General features: G+C 31.7%; 3 protein-coding genes across 3 annotated transcripts; 2 read left to right on the forward strand and 1 right to left on the reverse strand.

The window, feature by feature from the left end:
* The first annotated feature begins 5,121 nt into the window (after positions 1–5,121).
* Positions 5,122–6,055, forward strand: LOC126668825 (deoxyuridine 5'-triphosphate nucleotidohydrolase). The gene is made up of 3 exons (XM_050362025.2): positions 5,122–5,359; positions 5,452–5,543; positions 5,629–6,055. The coding sequence occupies exons 1-3, from the start codon at positions 5,187–5,189 to the stop codon at positions 5,871–5,873; spliced, it is 510 nt and encodes a 169-aa protein (XP_050217982.1). The 5' UTR covers positions 5,122–5,186; the 3' UTR covers positions 5,874–6,055.
* On the reverse strand, positions 6,034–12,074 carry LOC126668824 (glucose-6-phosphate isomerase, cytosolic). The gene is made up of 24 exons (XM_050362024.2): positions 11,845–12,074; positions 11,624–11,674; positions 11,465–11,541; positions 11,295–11,376; positions 11,139–11,186; positions 10,639–10,794; positions 10,459–10,555; positions 10,305–10,347; positions 10,078–10,145; positions 9,906–9,990; positions 9,614–9,662; positions 9,281–9,353; positions 9,143–9,203; positions 8,794–8,860; positions 8,382–8,438; positions 8,225–8,278; positions 7,990–8,118; positions 7,569–7,632; positions 7,406–7,479; positions 6,976–7,029; positions 6,821–6,889; positions 6,625–6,714; positions 6,426–6,533; positions 6,034–6,343 (listed from the first exon to the last, which is right to left on the reverse strand). Exons 2-24 carry the CDS (start codon positions 11,672–11,674, stop codon positions 6,293–6,295), a joined length of 1,707 nt encoding a protein of 568 aa, XP_050217981.1. The 5' UTR covers positions 11,845–12,074; the 3' UTR covers positions 6,034–6,292.
* Positions 12,075–14,043: 1,969 nt separating this feature from the next.
* LOC126670158 (stromal cell-derived factor 2-like protein) lies at positions 14,044–17,060 on the forward strand. The gene is made up of 6 exons (XM_050363828.2): positions 14,044–14,492; positions 15,128–15,268; positions 15,525–15,662; positions 16,316–16,365; positions 16,460–16,589; positions 16,778–17,060. The coding sequence occupies exons 1-6, from the start codon at positions 14,367–14,369 to the stop codon at positions 16,859–16,861; spliced, it is 669 nt and encodes a 222-aa protein (XP_050219785.1). The 5' UTR covers positions 14,044–14,366; the 3' UTR covers positions 16,862–17,060.
* Positions 17,061–20,516: the final 3,456 nt, after the last annotated feature.

Here is a 20,516-nt window from a genome sequence, read left to right on the forward strand (position 1 = left end):
TTTTAATTTATTGTTAAACTCTCTGAATTAAAAATTTGATAATTTTAAAGAGTTTTTTGAAGATGCTCTTATATATTCTTTTGTATAATTAGAAGATGCCATGACCGCAAATATGAATTTTAATATTTTTGTTAAATTATGAACAAATTGTTCTTTTTTAATTATTTCATATGACAAACTTGCATCTTTAAAATCTGAAAAATTACCAATAGATGTAATAGCATTTGTGCTTTGTAGCCTGTGTGTAAAATAGTAAACATTAAGCCTGATTATTTAAAAAAAATCACTTTAAATTTTTTTCGTTTATACCATAAATTTGTAAAAAAGTCATTTGTACCCAGATAATATTTTGTAACTTTAAAATGGTCTAGCAGATAATATTATGTAACTTTAAAATTGTCTTTATTTAAGTACATTAGACCAAATCATTTTTTAAATCCAATCTTTGCATCTTTTATCAATTACGACCAAATTCTTTAATTTTTATAAATATGCTCAATTTTGAAAGTTTTTTTTTCAATTGTGACACAAAAAATATGAATTTCATTTTTTAAATCCAAGCCTTTGCATCTTTTATCAATTACGACCAAACCCATTAATTTTGACTATATCCAATTTGAAAGTTTTATTTTTTGCAATTGTGACAAAAAAACTCTAAATTTTATTTTTTAAAATTCAAACATTTGTATCTTTTATCACGGCCAAATTTATTTATTTTTTGTCTAACTTCTAAAAAGAGTTAGTATGAACGTTTGGTCGGAATTGATAAAAATGTAAGGATTTAGATTTTAAAAAATGAAATTTAACTTTTGTTGTCATAATTGCAAAAAAAAAAACTTTCAAACTATATATAATTTTAAAAATTAAAAAATTTGATTGTATATGAAAAAAACTGCAAAAGTTTTGATTTAAATAATGGTTAGACCAAAACATTAAAATAAAATATTTTAAAATTAAAAATTGATCCACTTTATAAGCCTAAAACTTTTTTTAATGACATAACTCTTATTGAAAAACTACATAAGTTTTTTTTAGCCTCTTAGTCTCTCGATGTTTTTAAACCGTGCTAATAAACATTTACACCTGAAAAAAGCCATAAATAACTAAAGATGTAAGGGGTCAAGTGTCAACAAAATGTACTAAAAAGGCTTTGGTGCTATTTTCTAAATTTTAAAGTATTGTTTTGCAACGTTTGAAAACACTGAGGGTCTCAATGGTCAAGAAACAACTAAAAGTGCTAGTTGTTCCTTTTTAACAATTTAAAAGCCTCTTGTATCTTTGACCTTTTTAAATTATTTAAGACAAAGTAACTCAAAGATCATCACAAATGTCATAATTTACAATTTGGTCTGTGGTTCTCTATTTTATTTTTATCAACAATTTAGCATTTTTATCTATTTTTGGTGTTACTTAACCAAGTCAAATAATTAAGTTTTAAAAATAATTTAATTTCTTAAACTTATATTTAATATGCCTAAATAAAAATTACTACATTATTATGAGATTGACCGAGTTTACGATTTCAGATTATTTTTCAATATTTACTATTTTTTGTAAAAAATTATTTTTTTGTTTTCAAATTAGTCTTAGTTTTTAAAACTAAATCAAATAGGAAAATAAAAATTAAAGACAAAACTAAAAGTAAGAAATGTAAATAGTAGCCATTTTTTGAAATTTTTATTAATATTTTGTGTCAAAATATGTTTAAACACTAAATTGAATTTAAATTTTTGTAGGCAAGTCTTTTGACATAGTTAGCTATCAAAATATACATAAAAATTAGAGGTGGCCATGGACCACGCTGAACCATGAACCGACCTAGAACCGGTCAAATTCTGAACCATGTCTAAACCAACCTGGAATCAGGAGGAGTGCGGGTTTAGACCGGTTCAACATTTCTTGAAATCGGATCCGTCAGTTCCGGTTATGAACCGTGCATTTTCAAAATTATATACTTTAAATTATTTATTATTTATGTATACATGTTATTGATTATTAATGTCATACTATAATTATTTATGATATATACTACTATAATTATATCAAAAGTTTTTATTTATTTTAATATATTTTAATTTGTCATTCCTTTTAAATACTAACCATTTATTTTATTATTATAGCAATATACGACTATATTAACAATATATAAATAATTAATTATCAAAAGTTATGGTAAATTAAATGGATATTTTAATTTTAGAGAAAAATTAACAAGAACCCAACATATGCAAACTTATTTAGAAATTTACTGTGGACAAGAAAAAAGTTGACAACATTAATTAATAGATTATAAATTGCACAAATAGATTTAGTAAATATAAGGAATACGGTGGAATGATATTAAAAAGGAAAGATATTGAATCTTTAGAATGCTTAATTATAGGAACTGTTATGGAATGATGTTGTTATGGAAAGTTGTTGTTATGATAACTTTAAATCTTTTAGAATCCTTAAATGCTAATAAACTGCCATAAAAGACGAAGATTAAAGGATTATTAAGATACATGAATTGATTTGAAAAAAATAAAAAGAATCAACTAATTGACAATATAATAAATCTATTTGTGTAATTTATAATCTATTAATTAATATTTTCATCAACCAATTAACAATATTATTGATTCGAAACAACCACAATAATAGGGTTATAAGTAGTGAATTGCATGCTTATATGATAGTAATCGGAGAATAAATTGTTCATGCAATTGCATGCATTTTTTTTCTGAATGAGGCAATATTCACAATGATATAAACTGCCACTGTTAAGTTTGTAAATTATTCAAAAAAATATAACATTTTGTTGTAAGTTAACTATAGGTGCATTAATGGTTAACTAATGATAGACTTAAAACAAATTTTGTTTAAAAATGCACAATTCAGATTTACTAAAAAATTATTAACAATATATTTATAATCGATTAACTATAAGTTTATCAGCAGTTTACTCAAGATTCACTACTGATATTCTAAAAATAAAGTCATTAATATTTTAAAAAAAATTATAATTTGTCTAAAACACACAATTCAATTTTACCAACAATTTATTAACCATATATTAAAAAAAAACAAATTTACCAACAGCTAAAACAACATTTACTAATACTGTCCTAAAATAAGAATAATGGTGTACCATTAGTACACCATTGGTTAACTAACAAAAAAACCATTACAAATTTGAAACTCCATTTCTACTAAACTAGTTGAAAATTCTATTATAAATCCCTCCGCCTTCACCACCGCAACGACAATCTTGATTGAGAAATGATCAACATGCTTGATAAAGTACTCCACATCCTACATATTAAAGAATCAACAAACATAAATACACAATACAAATTCATTTATTTATAAAAAGAAAAACACCGGTATACTATCAGTTTACATGTAATTAACCATTAGTAAATTAAATCTAATAAAAAATGCTATTAACATCATAAAATCATTTTAAATAAATCTGACAACAATATATCCTAAAATTAACAGTACACCAGATTAGTTAACTGTTAGTTAACCAGTAGTCACTTATTAGTTAACTTTAACTAATAAAAAAATAATTAACATTATATATTCATATTTTAGATAACCTGACACAAGTATAGTTTTCTAATAGTTAACCGTTAGAAAACATATAGTTACCCCCTAATTAGTATCATTGGAGGACAACCAACAGTTTACCCAAAGTTAATCATTAGCGTACTAAAAAAAACAAGAGTACTGGTGTACCATTAGTACACCATTGGTTAACCAAACAAAAAAATCAAGTCATAAAATTACAAAATCAAAAACTGATGTTGCTTCGCGGACCTGATCCCCGATTCCGATTTGTTCATCATGACGGCAGGAGGTCCTCCATCTGTAATTTTCTAGAAACAGGAAACCTTAAATAGAAAAAGAAGCGAAGATTTGAATCTAAAGAAGAATATATTGATGTCAGTGAAGAATAGAGGGATAGGTTGCGGGTCGCCGGATCTGAAGAAGGAGACGCTTCTATGAATGGACCGTGACGATGGTGGGCAATTGCAGAGGGTTTATGGCGGCGGGCGGACTTACTACGGCGGACAACATCACAAATAACAACAATTACAAACATGGAATCGCACCAAAAAACAACAAAAAATAAACAAAAAGAAATTAAACTTACCTTGACAACCATTGGATCATCACCATTAGCTTTCTCTATTTGATCTCGGCACTGAAAAGTTTTTAGTTGGAGATTTTTTTGACATAGATCTAGTGTTTGCCATTGTCAAGTGTTTTCAACGCAAATTCAAACTAAATGAGAATGATTTTGGTAATTGGATTAATGGTGAGTGTTAATGACGAGATTAATGAAAAAAAATCTTTGAGAATCACTATCAAAAATACATGCAAATTCTTTCCTAAATCAACAGTTGTAATTTTGTATTTTATAAAGTATTAAAGTGAAAGAAAAAAGGTTAGAAATCAAGTTAATTAATTGACCACAGTAATTGTAAAAAGAGAAACTATCAACTGTACTTTTTAATATAAAATGGTCCAAGACCGTGAATGGTCTAATTTTCTCTTAATTTTAAGCATAATTAATTGTTTATGTTAAGTTAAATTTTAATTTTTAACTTGATTTAAAATATTTAAATTTAGTTTCATAAAATATATTTTTTAAATGTTTCGAACCGTCAAACCGTGAACCGGAACCGGCCGGTTCCAAACCGACATGAAACCACCCAAAAGGCAATTCAAGGTCGGTTCAAATATTTCTTGAACTGTTCAAAACCGCCGGTTTTTGAACCGTGACCATCCCTAGATAGAATGACTAACTGACGACGAAAATAAAAATAAAAATCACATCGTTTAATTTTCAATCGAAAGGAAAGAAAGTCAAAATTTTGACATATTACTTTCTAATATAACTCCGTATATGAGACTAATAAGTTATAACTCAAATGGTATAAGCGCTCACCGTCGTGGATTAAATTCCTCTCGCAAGCGCTTTGTCTCTCCAATTATAAAAAAAACCTCCCGTGTATAGGGAAACAAACAAATTTATTTCAAATAGAGCACAATATGCAATGGCGGGAATGTTCCGCGCCAAACACCATCAGTTTTTTTTCTCTATTTAATAACCCTTGAGCGTTTTCTATTCATTTAACGTAAAACCCATTTTAATTCCTTATTCGTCCTGCTTATCCTTCGTCTTTTCCCCCAAAATGACTCAAAACAACTGCCCTGAGGTTCAAGAGCCATCACCCAAGATCCAAAAGCTTGAACAAAATGGCAATCATCTACCCGCCGACTCCTTCTTTAAGGTTAAAAAGCTCTCTGATAAAGCTGTTTTGCCATCTAAAGGCTCTTCCCTCGCCGCTGGCTACGATCTTTCAAGGTAATTTCTCCACAAAACTGCGTATTTTTACCCTCTCCGATTTTTAAATCAATCAATAATATCTCGTGGGTTTCTTGTAATATTGTCTGCAGTGCAACTGAGACTAAGGTTCCTGCAAGAGGAAAAGCTCTAATCCCGACCGATCTGAATATCGCCGTACCTGAAGGAACATATGCTCGCATTGGTACTATGTTTATATATAATCATGTAATTGATTCTGTTTCGGACAAAATTTTCAGTTTTAATTTTATACCTTTTGTTAACTGCAGCGCCGAGATCAGGACTGGCGTGGAAGCACTCGATCGATGTGGGAGCAGGAGTGATAGATGCTGATTACAGGGGACCTGTCGGTGTTATATTGTTTAATCATTCTGATGTTGATTTTGAAGTGAAAGTTGGAGATAGAATCGCGCAGCTGATTATTCAGAAGATAATTACTCCTCAAGTTGTGGAAGTTGAGGATTTGGATGCCACAGTTAGAGGTGAAGGAGGGTTTGGGTCTACAGGTGTTTGATATTTATATCTACTAATTTGTTTTGTTTAGTTCAGTTCAGTAATTTTAGTGAACAGTTGGTGGGCATATGAAAAAGTAAATTGTATGTTTTAGCAGGATCAAAGAAAGTAAATCAAATCTGTAATGCAAATGCAGTTTAGCGAAAACAAGGAGTCTGTGCTTTATGATAAGTTTTTTTGTTATTTTTGAGTTTATGTAGTACCTTAGAACATGATCATACAACTGTAAACATACAATTTATTTGAAATACAATAATGTGTATGCAAAAGCTCAAGATAGCTTTAGTTTTTGGAAGAGAAGAAACCCTAAACATTAGGGAAGTCTCAAAACGACTCAAGTTAATATATAAGCCGACGGAATTATGTAAGAACCACCGATTCGTCAGCAAAATGGCCAGCCAAAGTATATATTTGTTCTAATTATATTCGAGGCAGGAGTGTTTGAGGTTTAGCTGGAACATCTGAACTTTCCTGCAAAATATAATTCAATCTCAGTTCATAATTGTTGAGTATATAGGGGTCTATCTACACTTCTCTTTTATGTAGCCTTTACCTCCAAGAATCTTGTTAGCATCGTTGTAGTGCTGAAGTTAAAGCCCTCCACTGGTTCTCCCTTTGTACGAGATGCATTAAGTTGCTTTCGGACTTGACTAGCCAGTGACTATCAACAAATCACATAAACATAAATACAAGTTGCCATGAAATAGTAAAATTGTGCTGTAAGGAAATTATCATCTTTCCTCAGCTCATACCTTCCCCAACTCGACTCCCCACTGGTCAAAAGAGTTGATTCCCCAGATAAAGCCTTGCACAGCTACTCTGTGTTCATAAATCGCCAACAACTGAAGAAAAAAACGGTAGATGTTACGTGCCAGCACAAGTCCATGTACACACAGCTTATGCAGATTGCAGACCTGTCCAATTTCGTAATTAAGTTTAACCACAAACCTGTCCGATCTTGTAAGCATCCAATGATGAAAGCAGGATACTGACAGAAGGCCGATTCCCAGTGAAGGTCTGAAAAAGTCGCGTCGGCTTAGAATAACCATTTTTCGGCAAAGAAAAAGTATAAATGCAAAATAGAGAAGCTGCATAAATTCAACCTTATGAGGAATTAAATGTTGTGGAACATTCTCCTTTTGCAACTGTTCTGCTGTCTGCAAGATACCAAACATAAACACAAAGATGTAAATCAACTCCATATTGAAGTAAGGGTGAGCATTCAAACCATTGTAACCAAACCGAATAAGCAACAGTAACAAAACTGAACCAACCAAAATTTAAAAATTCAAAACCAAACCGACTGAATAAGTCAATTAATTTGATGGGTTCCGTCTAATCTGGATATTCTAAATCTCAAACCGAGAACTGAAAAACCAAAATTTAAAAGCTCTAAAACCGAAGCCACCAAACCCAAATTTATCACCGACCAAACCGACTGAAGGTCATCAGTTCAGTCGGTTCAAGATTTTGCTCACCCCTACATTGAAGTAGACGGAAAATTAAATTGCACTATATATATGCATTGTGTACCTTCCCATAAGCAAGGGCATCTGGCTGTGCAAAAAAGTTGGACATGAGTTCATCATGGTTATTTACAACCTCACCTGTCAAACAAATTAATCTTAAAGCATGACAACTAGAAAATAAAGCTTTTCAAAATCTGATTTTTTTTAATTCTTGAAATTAATGATACCTTCAAGATATACAGGTTGCTGACTTTTCACAACACCGATAAAATCACAGGGAATTACACGTCCCTGTAAACTCAAGAAGAAGAAACAACATGAACACAGCTTGTGGTGCATAGACAATTGAAGAAAAACTTTAATGTGCACATAGCAAACAAAAGCTTCTATGATCCGTCCTATCACCCATTCAAGAATGCATTGCACATCATGAGCATAGAAAATTTTCAAGTTTGTGAAAACAAAGTATGATCTGAAGACGAGGTTAAAGTCTTAAACCTGTGCATGATACATAAAAATAATTCTAGAAGAGTTTACCCTTACTTAGTTTTAACGTTAAAATTCGACAAAAGAGTAGAAAATGTTCATACAGTAGTCTATTGCTAAATAATTAATCTATGATATATGTATAACAGAATGTGCATTTACCTGGTGAATTAGTTGATAAAAGCTGTGCTGACCATTTGTCCCTGGTTCACCAAAATCAATTTCACCAGTTCCAAAAGGAAGCGGCGTACCATCAATAGATACCCCCTTCCCGTTACTTTCCATGCTAACCTAGAGTAAAGTAGATAAGAGGTTTATTACTACAAGTGCTATATCAAGCAGATCTCTTCATTTTTCATTCAATTTGAGGGGAAATTAATCTTTCATGTAGACTTGCCTGTTGAATGTGTGGAGCCAGTTTTTCCAGGGCTTGGGAATAAGGTAAGATAGCCTGAAAGATATTTGAATAAGTTATGGTGTGAACAACATAGAATTTAAGAATATTCAATAATGGTTCCAAAATTCAAAAATATCCAGGGGAGGAGAGCACTGACTCTTGTAGGATATCCAAGGAATGAAACATTCCACACGCTCAACAAACCCAAAAGAACCTGAAGGAAAAAATTGTGGACAGTCAAAGTAAGAATCTTTAATGCATACCTAGTTTGCATGCTCCAAAAGCTATCAAGATAACCCACCATAGGATGATGTCAATATAACTAGTGGCAAGTTTACTTTTAATGCTCTATGAAGCCAAAAACATTAAGAACACAGAAAAAATAAAAGAACTAAAGAAATAACATGATTATAAAATACCCAACATTTTCTCCATTCAGCCCTTCGCCTGCTAAGTTCTACCTAAACTCTAGGATCTAAAGTATAGCCAGGGACTAAAGAGGTTGAACATCAATTATGGACCAAGCAAAAGTATAGTTCTGGTATGCTTCGTAGTACTAGCAGCCTTACTGGAATATTTTTCTCAAACGGTGCAGAAGAAAAATGGCGGTCAATGCTTGATGCTCCTTGCAAGAACCTTCACACAATAAATTAAAAGCGCTTAGTATCTTAACAAGATGCACTTATACCAAAAGAATATACCATCCCTTAATGCATTCAAGATGGTAGCAACAAACTTTAAATCACAAATTAATGCAATTTGCAGTTTAGTAGTACTGTGTTTTTTATACTTTGCCCTCACACTAAACAATAGTTATTGAAAGAAAAAAAAAACAAAGAATTTCACAATTCCACCAACTCAAGTATATGCAGCAATAATTATCAGATGTATATTTAGAATAATTAGAAACAGTCATACTTCTCAACAATGGAGAAGCCATACTGAAGAGACAAAGGCAACACTCCAACGGCACTGCAAACTGAAACCCAAAATCAAATTAGAACTAACCAAAATAACTCAAAAAAAGAAGGCATCCAAAAGAAGGGAAAAACTTACCACTATATCTGCCACCAACCCAGTCCCAGAATGCAAAAGCATTATTTGGATCAATACCAAACTTTTCTACAAGCTGCATTTTTAAGTTAATAAATGAGGATGAGACAGCTCGTTATGAATTTAATATCGTGATCATTGACATGTCACACACTTAGCTATTACATGTACCCAATCAGCTTTTTTGGGCAGTAGAACTTTACATATAATGATATTTTTAATAAATAGATGGAATATTAGATCAATAGAATAAAGAAAGGAGTTGCACAGCACTTCCACTGCCACAATTTCTGACAAATTAAAAGCTGCAAGTGAAAAACAGAAAGAAAAATGTACCGTGAGATTTGTGCTAACAGCCACCATATGCTTTGCAACTGCAGAAGGCCTAAAAAAATTTAACAGTCACTTACAGATAAAGCCATTGTAAGCATATAGAGCACGATATACATTCATTAAGATGGCAGCACATGTTCTCTATCAACCTTAACACACATTGATCCAGCCACTCCCAAAATCCACTATTAGTTTAACTAATTCCTCGAATTTACGCTGAACATTATCCTCTTAAGTAATTTAATACTAAAAAATTCAAGCTTCATTACAAGGAGTATAAATTTATTGCACTTACCCAAGTTCTTTAGAAATCCATGCCCTTAGCGTTCTTGCATTTAGCATAGTTTCAGCAGTAGTAAAGGTTTTTGAAACCACGACAACTGCAAGTAAATGCCAAAAATCCTTGCATTTAAGAACTTGAAGCCAAATAACCGGAGAAATAAACAATAAAAAAGATTATGGTTTACCAAGGGTGGTTTCAGGACTTAGGCCTGCTATGTTTCTAGCGACATCAATTGGATCAACATTTGCAAGACTGTTACAAATGAAAATAATAATTAAATGAGAGCAGAGTATGAAACAGACACTTGAGATAAACTGCATAAAACCTTGCATAGACATCCCTTAAAAGTAATCATGCCATTAATGACAAAATTCATAAGTAACAACAGAACATTGTAATACAAGTACTTACAACTGCAACTGGCGGCCCTTTGCAGATTTCTTAGCCTCCGGGTCTGCGAGTTTCAAGCCAGTAACAAGTAATAAGGAATCTTTCCGAGTAGGAAAACGGAATTACAATGAATAAAAGCTGAGGAGAAGCTTTAACATAGGGATCATCTAAAGACCTGTTTGAAGAGCTGTGTGGACAAACAATGGACCTAAGAAGCTGCCACCAATACCAATGGCAATAACATCAGTAAGTGGCTTCCCAGTAGCTCCAACCTATCAACATTTTCCAGTTACCACACAATTCAAGCAAGTATTAAGTATCCCAACTTCAATTCAGAACAATAACTCTAAATTACCCAGGAACCAGTGCGGATCCTCTCAGAAAAGTCCTTTATTTTGTCAAGAACACTCCAGACATCTGGTACAACGTTCTTCCCATCACTATTTATAACTGCATCCCTTGGAGCACGAAGAGCTACATGAAGGACGGATCTATCCTCTGTGCTGTTGATCTGAAAGGTAAACAAACATCGTCATACAACTACGACAAGGGTTGTCCCACATTGCTAAAGCGTCCAAACAAATCCTAAACGCATCACTGTTCTTGCACTCCAACCAATTTGTCTAATCTCCCACCATCTTAATTCTATCCAATAAATCAATTCTAAGCTCTAATAAACCATAATGATACAACTACAAAAATCATAACATAACTCCACATAAAAACAAATTGTATTAAGACTCCTATAGTTAAATGAACAATCTTACCAAAAAAATTGTTTCATCCTGTGTATAGATTAATTTCAGAGAAGAAGAAATATAAAAGTTAGAATGTAGAGAAGAAAACAAGACTTACGCGTTCTCCATTGAACATGCGATGAATCTTTTCCTTGAGATGAGCTGCCTGCATTAACAAACAAGACAAATATAACAAAATTTATGGTATTATAAAACTATCACCATCTACTTCCAGCACAGATTTTTTGTTTAAAAAAAGGTTGTTTTTTTTTACCTCAGCCAAATTATAGAGCTTGTCAACAGTTTCAGCAGTAGCTTGTTGCCTCGAGTAGTCGAGCATAATCCCATCAAACTCACTGTAAACAACATACAGCACAAGCTAAAAGGATGATATGATGACTGAACATAATTGGCAATATAAATGAAGAGAAATGAGAAACTCACGCCAACATGGACTTGCATCGGTCAGTATCGCTCAACAAATTGCGTAAATGAGTCTTCTTTACATCATCAACATGAGCCTACACCAAATAACAACAATACAATTAGCAATTAGCAATTCGGTTTTTACAATAGCAATAAAATAAAGTTTGTGATAATCACCTGCAAGTCCTTCCAGGGCTGGGTGTCACAGATTAGAGTTGATGAAGCCATCTGCACAAAAATATTTGAAAAACTTCAGAACCCCTCAATCAAATCAAAATTGATCTAGATTCTATGTTTAGCAAATTATTCAGAACAGGGCAATCAAATGATGAGGTAAGTCATGAAAATTAGTAGTAATTAGAAAGTGGATTAAGGAAGGGTAATGTGATGATAGATACCTGGGAATAAAGAGAGCAGATAAGATAGAGAGAATTTGCAGCAGAGACAGAACTGAAATAAAAAGGCAAGGGCGATGCCTTCTCCTTATGATGTGGATCAGATGAAGAACTGTGTGCGGTGCTCTAATTTATGCCCACTGATTACTGACACTTTATAGATACTTCAACATTTTAAAATCATTTGGTTTACTAATCTCACTTTCATTTTTTTTATGATCGACAAAACAGAAGACTAATCATTTTTAATTTCATTAGTAGGGTCATTAGATGAGTCATGGGCGATGCCTATCCAAAAGTGTATGCATTGATTTCTCTTTTAAAATTGATCCACTCGTTTGCTGTCACGTCAGATGGTACAAGAAGGTGGGTTAAAATAACCCAACTACTTTAACCCACCTTCTTGTACCACCTGACGTGGCAACAAACGAGTGGATTAATTTAAAGAGAGAAATCAATACATACACTGTTGGATAGGAATTGAGCAAATAAAAACATGTCACGTAAGACGGTACAATAAGGTAGGTTAAATTAGGTGGGTTAAATAGCATTTTTTCAATAATAAGTAGGAAATTGCCGAAGTGGATAATAAGATGTTTGTGAAGCTTCCAGTTTTGATGTTTTGTTCAGCCCAAATATTGTCTCCTTGCTCCACAAATGGATTATCCTAGCCCTTCTACCTTTTCAGTGTTTTCATGAGCCAGGATTGGACGGACTCGAGCAGGGCTTTTCAAATGTAGGTTTAAGTTTTATCTAAGTCTAATACTTTATTAATCAACTCTGGTAGGGGTGTAAATGAACCGAGCTCTAACTGAATTTGAATTAGGGGTGTAAATGAACCATCAGCTCGACGTTCTGCTCCATAGAAACCCAATTCATGTTTGTTCATTTTCCAAATGAACCGAGATCAAACTTGATTTTATGTTCATTTTTTTAAATATTCGAATATGAAAATGGTATCGTTCCACTCGTTTATGTTTTCTCGAAGTACTCGTATACGAGCTCGTTTATTTGTCAGTTAACGAGTTTGTATATGAACTAGATTAGGAGTTTGTGAACTAATTTGTATATAAGCTCAGTTAAGAATTCGTGAATTAGGTAGTATTAAATTAAATATAATTTTTATGTGAACTTTTTTTTCAAAAATAAATTAGATTACGGAGCAAGCTAATCAAACTATTATATAAAAATACTATAACGTCGAAATTTAGCTTTCTACAGTTGAACTAGCCGGTGAGCCTCGCTGTTGTTTTGACGTTTAATCCATCTAAATGGACTGTATTCAAAAGAGGGTAGGCGTAAACAAATGTCCTGACAAATTGCCCAACGAAAAGCCAATAAACATTCAACTAAATTGAAGACCTGAATGGCATCCCCCTTAAAAACCACTTTCCGCCAGCCCATTTTTTCCGCCCATATAATTGCTTCACGAAGCGCCATAAACTCAGTAATACAAGAATACCATATTCTCCTGAAGAAGTAACAAACTTTCCCAACACAACACATGTTGCTATTAAACGAGTTGAGCTCGTGGTCATTTGTTTAAGCGCTAACAAACAAACTCGTGAACGAGTTGGTTTAGTACTTTCACGATATCGTTTATGAGCTGAACCGAAGATGAAGAGTGTAAATCTCAAATGAATCAAACATAAACACTTTTCTTTAAACTATAACGAATATAAAGCAAAAATAAACACCTCAAAACACAGGAGAGAACTTGTCAATTAGTGTAGAATCAGCTTATCCAATAATAATTAAATATATTATGTGGTAGAAACAACATTAGTTTTCAAATTAAAAGTATCATGTTTTAGAAAAAAAAAAGTATTTTTTATAAATATTTGATGAAATTGAATTAAATATATTAGATTTATTTAGCATATTTAATCCATCTACTATTAGAAGAATTTTTAATTATTTATATCATAATTTCTTAATTTAATAAGATACTATTTTAGTTTATAATTTTTCAAACTATTAAATGTATAAAATATATTTTAGCAATAAAATTTATATAAAATAACTTTCAAGTTTCAAGCACCGAATTAAAAAAAGTTAACAACATAATTTGGGTCAAGAGTGGAAGAATATATAAGAGTGAAGGAGTAATATCAAATAGATAGTCTCCACGTCACCACAAATTCCAGGTGGAACAACATGATTGGCTAAAACAGTGTCAATTAACGTGTCCAGCCTTAAGAATTATACCATCTTCTTCTCCATCAAATTTCAATTTCTTTCAATCCCTCTGAATCACAATCAAAACCTTCACAGATCCAAATTAAAAAAATTAAACATCTAAGCAAACCCTAAAAAGTTCGATCGTCTAAAGAAACCCTAAAACCAAACCACATTAACTAATCGTGGCTCCTTCAACTCCACAAGCCCCTTTCAGAAGAAAACCCTCTTCTTCCTCAACATCATCAGCATCACAACCACAATATCAAACAGGTGCAACAAGAATTGTGTACAGAGAACCAATACCATTTTGGCAACAAAACTGGTTTATTGGGCTGCTATTTGCTATGGCTATTGCTTTTTTTACTCTTTCAATTTTCCTCTTTTTAAATCTTGACCTTGAATATGCCTCATTCTCATCTGCATCTGCTGCCACCTCATCATCGTCCTCCTCCTCATCTGAATCTGTTGAGGTAGTTCTCTTATTCTTTGTTTTTTTTATAAGCTTTTAAATTTTAATCGATTAAAAGCTCATGGCTATACCTAGATTTTTTTTTATAAAGTGGTTAAAATAGTAATGAAAATTTGTAAGATGGGCAAAATAAACAAAATAGATTTTTGAAGGCGGTACTATAAATTTTGAAGGCATAAAAATTATACTGCTATACTATATTCATATTTTTTTTCAAAGATTCAAAATAATAAAATGTTCAACTGACCACCATAAGCTCTTGCTAGGTCCGCCTGATTATCGGTAAATTGAAATTATGTCAAATTTCATCATCTTTATGTGATTTTAGAGTGATCATATTTTAGATAACTTCTAAACCATAGTGAGTTCTAGCTTAATTTAGATTATGTTATGTTATTAATGTTGTTACATTTTAGTCTACAATGCTGATTATATATATAATGTTCACTTAGAATTTGTATGCCGGACAGAATTCCGTAGTGTTCACGCTTGATAGTTACCTCAATAAATTAGAACAGTACTATAGTGACAAAGAGAATGACAATCTTGCATATTCAGGTTTTAATTTATTGACTGAATGAAATGTTGAATGTGGGTGTTTGAGTCGGAAGTGTGATCCTTTCTTTTTTTGTTTAGATTACATATGGAACGGTTCTCAAATTGATGCACGAGCGGACAAAATTCAGGTTACATTCTCATGATGTACCTTATGGTTCTGGTAGTGGACAGCAATCTGTTACGGGATTCCCTAATGTCGATGATGCCAATAGTTACTGGGTAAGTTTCTCTTCTTTATCCTATGAAGTTGTGAAAAAAAAAGTTTACATAGTTAGTGGATCTTAGCTTGAACAGAAAGAATGTGGTTTCTTAGAAGCTTTGTGAATTTTATTCTAGCATTCTTAAAATGATATAGTGATTGATCTTTTTCTTTTTATTATATTTATTATCTGTGTTTATTCGAACTTTGATTGGTTGTCATTTCACCCATGTGGATCTCTTATTTATGGATTTGAAATACCCTTTATTCCTGCAGATTGTTAGGCCCGAGCCAGACACGGCTAAACAAGGTGATCCTATCAAGAGTGGGACAATCATCCGTCTTCAACACATGAAGACTAGAAAATGGCTGCATAGCCATTTGCATTCATCCCCAATATCAGGAAACCTGGAGGTCAGTATGAGTTTTAGTTTTTGAATCCACACTTCATAAGATACCTCTTTTGTGTTTGATGTGACAGAACAATACTTATCCTTTGTCTGGTTCAATTCCACTGTAGAATTCATTTCATTTGCAAATGAATTCATTTAATAATCTATTTGACATAAACATAATCAATTCCACAAAACTTAAAAAACAGAGGTACTAAATGAATTTCTAAGTGAACCGAATGCAGCTATATTTGTTTATAAATGAATTCTACAAAAATTTGTGGAATTCTTTTGAACTAAACACATCATTATATCCCTAATGTGAAGCTCCTTCAATGCTTAGAAGATGCTGTGATTGTATATGATACATAAATTATCATTTAATTGAGTCGGCTAGATGCCATTGTTTTTGGTGAACCTTTGTATTGAAAAACTCTTTTTTTAGAAGTTAGAGATGTTTTGAGGTACCTGGACACTGTCCTTTTGAGGGTCTGCATTTATTCTGCAGCAATATTATCAGAACAGCCATTCCTTCAAACGATTATGTCTATGTATTGAGAAATATATAGAAATATATGCCCAAAGTATCCTTAGCAGGCAGAAAACTTACTTTTTGGTACTCGAGAAGATATCCACAGCACTATTGACTCAAGTCACATACTTAACTGGTTATAGGTTAGCTGCTTTGGAGGAGAGTCTCAGTCCGACACTGGGGATTACTGGAGGTCAGACTAAATAAAAACTGTTTTTTTTGGTTCATATTTGTATGCCTTGACCTTGTTTTTGTTTAGCAAATTTATACTGGTCTTCTGTTTTCAGGCTTTTTATCGAAGGGAGTGAGAAAACTTGGAAGAAAGATCAACGGATTCGGCTCCAACATGTTGATACTAGTGGCTACTTGCACAGTCATGATAAGAAATACCAAAGGATTGCTGGAGGCCAGCAAGAGGTGAGGAGAACATTGCTGATTGTTAGTAAAACTGAGGAAGTTTGAAACGGAAACTTAGTAAAAGTGTGGCGTCATCCGTGTTTATGATAGTTTGTTTGAATTAAACTTGTGGTCCAGCTAAAATTAAAATTGGGCGTGTGCCAGCATTCCGATTTTATATTTTCTTTCTGATCTATGAGCTTATGCAGGTTTGTGGTGTCCGAGAAAAGCGTGCGGATAATGTTTGGATAGCAGCTGAAGGCGTGTACCTCCCTGTTGCTGAAAGCAAGTAGGATCCTACTCAACTCTATTAGGCTAATTACTTTGTAAAAACAGGTGCACGGGTTTTGAGTTTAGTAGCGGCGGGTGCCTGTTATCGTACTTGCTGTGGATTCTTTATATTAAAGAAGGAAGTATATTTCAAAGAGTTAGGATGTAATTGCTACTGCTTTACAGGCATTATATCAAACCTCTGAAGATTTGTTTCTTTAATGGTTATGCATTAGCAACTCAATCGAGGATTAAACTGAACATAGATTATGTGTTAATTTCATGATTCAGTGATGAACATGCTATGTAGGAATATGTTTTTGATACCAGCAGTAATCTTTTTGACTGGCTTGGAATTACGGGGTCTATGATAATATCAAATCGAAAATAATTTAGAGATCGACCACAGTTATCAGATTTACCCATAACTGGCAGATTTTCAGGCTTAAAATTCATCATTTGAGGAACTTTTGGACCTTTAAAGATTTCTACATTAATTTAGTTTTTTCAATTTAGTTTTTGTTTTATTTTTTTTGGTTTGCTTAGGATTTTCCATTTTGACTGGTTACCTTTATAGATCCTACAAATATATTTTGTTTTATTTTAATGGACATCAAATAATATTATAAATTTTAGGAATAAGGTACAAAAATGACCCTAATGTTTACTTTCTGACTCAAATGATCCTCTAATGTTTTTTGAATCTCAAAAATGATCCTAATTATATTGATACAAACTGCCTATGATTTCTCTTATTATATTGATACAAACTGCTTGTGATTTATTTTGAACTGAATTCTTTCAGAAAAAAAATATTTTTTTTAATAAAACATAATTTTTTTTTATTTTTATTCTATGTATAGTGCGAAGAGGGAGGGGGCGGACATATAAAATTACAAAGTTAGCTTCAATTATTAAAAAAATTATGAAGTTGAATATAAGTCTAATTCTAAAAAAAATTACATTAAATAAAAGTAAAAATAAATAATTAAAGTAAGAGTATTTAACTAAGAGTTTTACATTAACAAAGAAAATAACTTTTTTTTTTGAATAGACAAAGAAAATAAATTTAGTTACCGTAAAAGTGGTTAAGAATTTAAACAAGGTTAGCAATACATTGCTTAAATTTAAGGCCTAATTACTTAAAAAAACTCTCATCTTATAACATTTTTTCGTTTATATCCTGACCTAGGAAAAAGTTTATTTGTACCCTTTTTTTGATTTTTCGTTTTCGTCTCTATCCCGAAATACTAAATTGATCTCTTTTTATATGCAAAAAAAACTAAAATAATCCTTCATATTTATCTATTATTCTAACTACACATTAATATTATTAATTGTACAAAAGTACCTTCTTTTCTAAAAAAAATCAATATAATTATTTTAAATCAAAAATTATAAAAAAAATTAAACATAAAATAAAAATAATTTATATTTTTTAAAAAAAACATTTAGGGTAAGGAGCAACTCGGCTCCTTCCTCCATGCTCCTTCCTCCCATGGAAGAAGGAGAGCTCCTCCTTCCAAGGAAGGAGGAGCATCAATTTTTTTTTTTTAAATTTAGCGGGTTCGAAAAAATCAAAAGAGTACGGTGGTAGGTTGAAAATATTTTTTAAATAATTTAATTTTTTTAATAAAATATTTAAAAATAATAAATTATAGGATATATTTGAATATTTTTAAAGTTAGAGGACTTATTTGTATTTTTCCAAATAAGAAAAAATATCGTTTAACCCTTCTATTTAGTTGTTATTAGCAATTTTACGGCTAATAATCACCCACGGACCCTGACTTTAGGGGTACCTTACGCTAAACCCCCTGATAAAAAAAAACTGCCGTAAACCCCCTAAACTTTACCTAATGATCAGCTAAACCCCTTTTACCCTAAAACCGCCCCAAAAAACCGCCCCAAGCCCTTTATTTTCTCAAAAATACCTAAAATGCCCCTAAGGTCAATAACAAAAACCAAACCAACCCAATCTAACCAAATCTAAAGTCATTATCTAATCAAATCAGACATAAACCATCCAAATCATACTTAAACCACCGATCAACTCAACTAAATCAAACCATCCAACCGAAAACTTCCACCCGCCGCCGCCGGTTTTTTCCGGCCACCACCGTCCATTGCCGCAAAAAAAATTATTCAAATAAAAACTCATTTAATTTTAAAAAATAAATAAATAATTATTTTTAATTTAAATAAAAAAAATAATTTTTTTAAATTAATTTTAAACCCACCGTGGTGGGTCTGCTCACCGGAGAGCAAACCCACCACGGTGGGTCTGCAGCAGACCCACCACGGTGGGTCTGCTCTGTGAAGCAGACCCACCGGCCGGTGGGTCTGCTGCAGATAGCAGACCCACCGTGGTGGGTCTGCTTTCCGGTGAGCAGACCCACCGCGGTGGGTCTGCTCACCGGATTGGAAAAAAAAATTTATTATTTTTTATTTAAATTAAAAATAATTATTTATTTAATTTTTAAGTAAATTTAGGTTTGATTAGATTGTTTGGTTTGATTTGATTGGATCGGTTTTAAGTGTGGTTTGATTGAAGCTGTCTGGTTTGTTTGTATTTATTTACAGATTTGAAGGGTATTTTGGTCAATTTATGCGAAAAGGGGTTTAGCTAATTATTGGGTAAAGTTTAGGGGGTTTACGGCAGTTTTTTTTTTATCAGGGGGTTTAGCGTAAGGTACCCCTAAAGTCAGGGTCCGTGGGTGATTATTAGCCCAATTTTACCCTTAAATTATTTAAATTGTCAATTGTATTTTTTTCGGGATAGAGACGAAAACGAAAAATCAAAAAAAGAGTATAAATAAATTTTTTCTAAGGTCAGAGTATAAACGAAAAAATGTTATAAGGTGAGATTTTTATAAGTAATCAGGCCTAAATTTAATACGTAAATTGTAAAAGTTGGAATATCCATATAATTGTAATTTTATTTAGAGTTCATTGTTATATCAATATCTATACAATTGCCTAGATAGAAAAGTGGTTAAGCATTGTTAATATTGAAACGAATCTTCTTAAAATGAATAAAAGGGCTAAGCACACACATACACGAACATATTACTAATTGTCTCACATTAAAACACAAAAACGTAAACATTTTCTTATAAAATATCATGTTATAATTTCATAATTATCAATTCACAATTGGTAAGTTGCACACTGAACTAAAATATTAAAAGTATATTGAGGAGTAAAGCTAAAAATCATTATAAAAAATAATCATATAATTTAATATAAAATAAAATAAACAGATAAATATATTTTATAATAATTTATTTATAGTTAAAATGTTATATTTAATGATTAATAATATTTAAAGTAAATAATAGGTCATATAATAATTACATAATTTAATAATATTTAAAATAAAGAACGAGTCATATAATTATCACTCACGTGTTATTTAAGTAATTATATATAAATAATAAAAATGATTAAAAGCATATAATAATTACATAATTTAAAAATATTTAAAGTAAAGAACGGGTCATATAATTATCACTTACGTGTTATTTAAGTAATTATAAATAAATAATAAAAAAAATGATTAAAAGTGTAAGTGTTTAGTCTCATTACGTAAAGAGTTTAGTTCCAACAAAATTATATTTGTGTACGTAATTGGAAAAGATAAATTAAATAAGAATTTAATATCCAATAAAAGTGCAA

This window comes from Mercurialis annua, linkage group LG2 (assembly GCF_937616625.2).
Source record: "Mercurialis annua linkage group LG2, ddMerAnnu1.2, whole genome shotgun sequence".
Classification (NCBI taxonomy): domain Eukaryota; kingdom Viridiplantae; phylum Streptophyta; class Magnoliopsida; order Malpighiales; family Euphorbiaceae; genus Mercurialis; species Mercurialis annua.

Bases quoted from the DNA above. Each gene is read 5' to 3' on its own strand.
- LOC126668825 (XM_050362025.2), top strand. From the start codon at position 5,187: ATGACTCAAAACAACTGCCCTGAGGTTCAAGAGCCATCACCCAAGATC. The intron at 5,360-5,451 runs GTAATTTCTCCA...TATTGTCTGCAG, and splicing joins GCTGGCTACGATCTTTCAAG to TGCAACTGAGACTAAGGTTC. The intron at 5,544-5,628 runs GTACTATGTTTA...TGTTAACTGCAG, and splicing joins AGGAACATATGCTCGCATTG to CGCCGAGATCAGGACTGGCG.
- LOC126668824 (XM_050362024.2), bottom strand. From the start codon at position 11,674: ATGGCTTCATCAACTCTAATCTGTGACACCCAGCCCTGGAAGGACTTG. The intron at 10,556-10,638 runs GTAATTTAGAGT...AAATGTTGATAG, and splicing joins GGATCCGCACTGGTTCCTGG to GTTGGAGCTACTGGGAAGCC. The intron at 7,480-7,568 runs GTATCATTAATT...TTTGTTTGACAG, and splicing joins GCAACCTGTATATCTTGAAG to GTGAGGTTGTAAATAACCAT.
- LOC126670158 (XM_050363828.2), top strand. From the start codon at position 14,367: ATGGCTATTGCTTTTTTTACTCTTTCAATTTTCCTCTTTTTAAATCTT. The intron at 15,663-16,315 runs GTCAGTATGAGT...AACTGGTTATAG, and splicing joins CAATATCAGGAAACCTGGAG to GTTAGCTGCTTTGGAGGAGA. The intron at 16,590-16,777 runs GTGAGGAGAACA...GAGCTTATGCAG, and splicing joins TTGCTGGAGGCCAGCAAGAG to GTTTGTGGTGTCCGAGAAAA.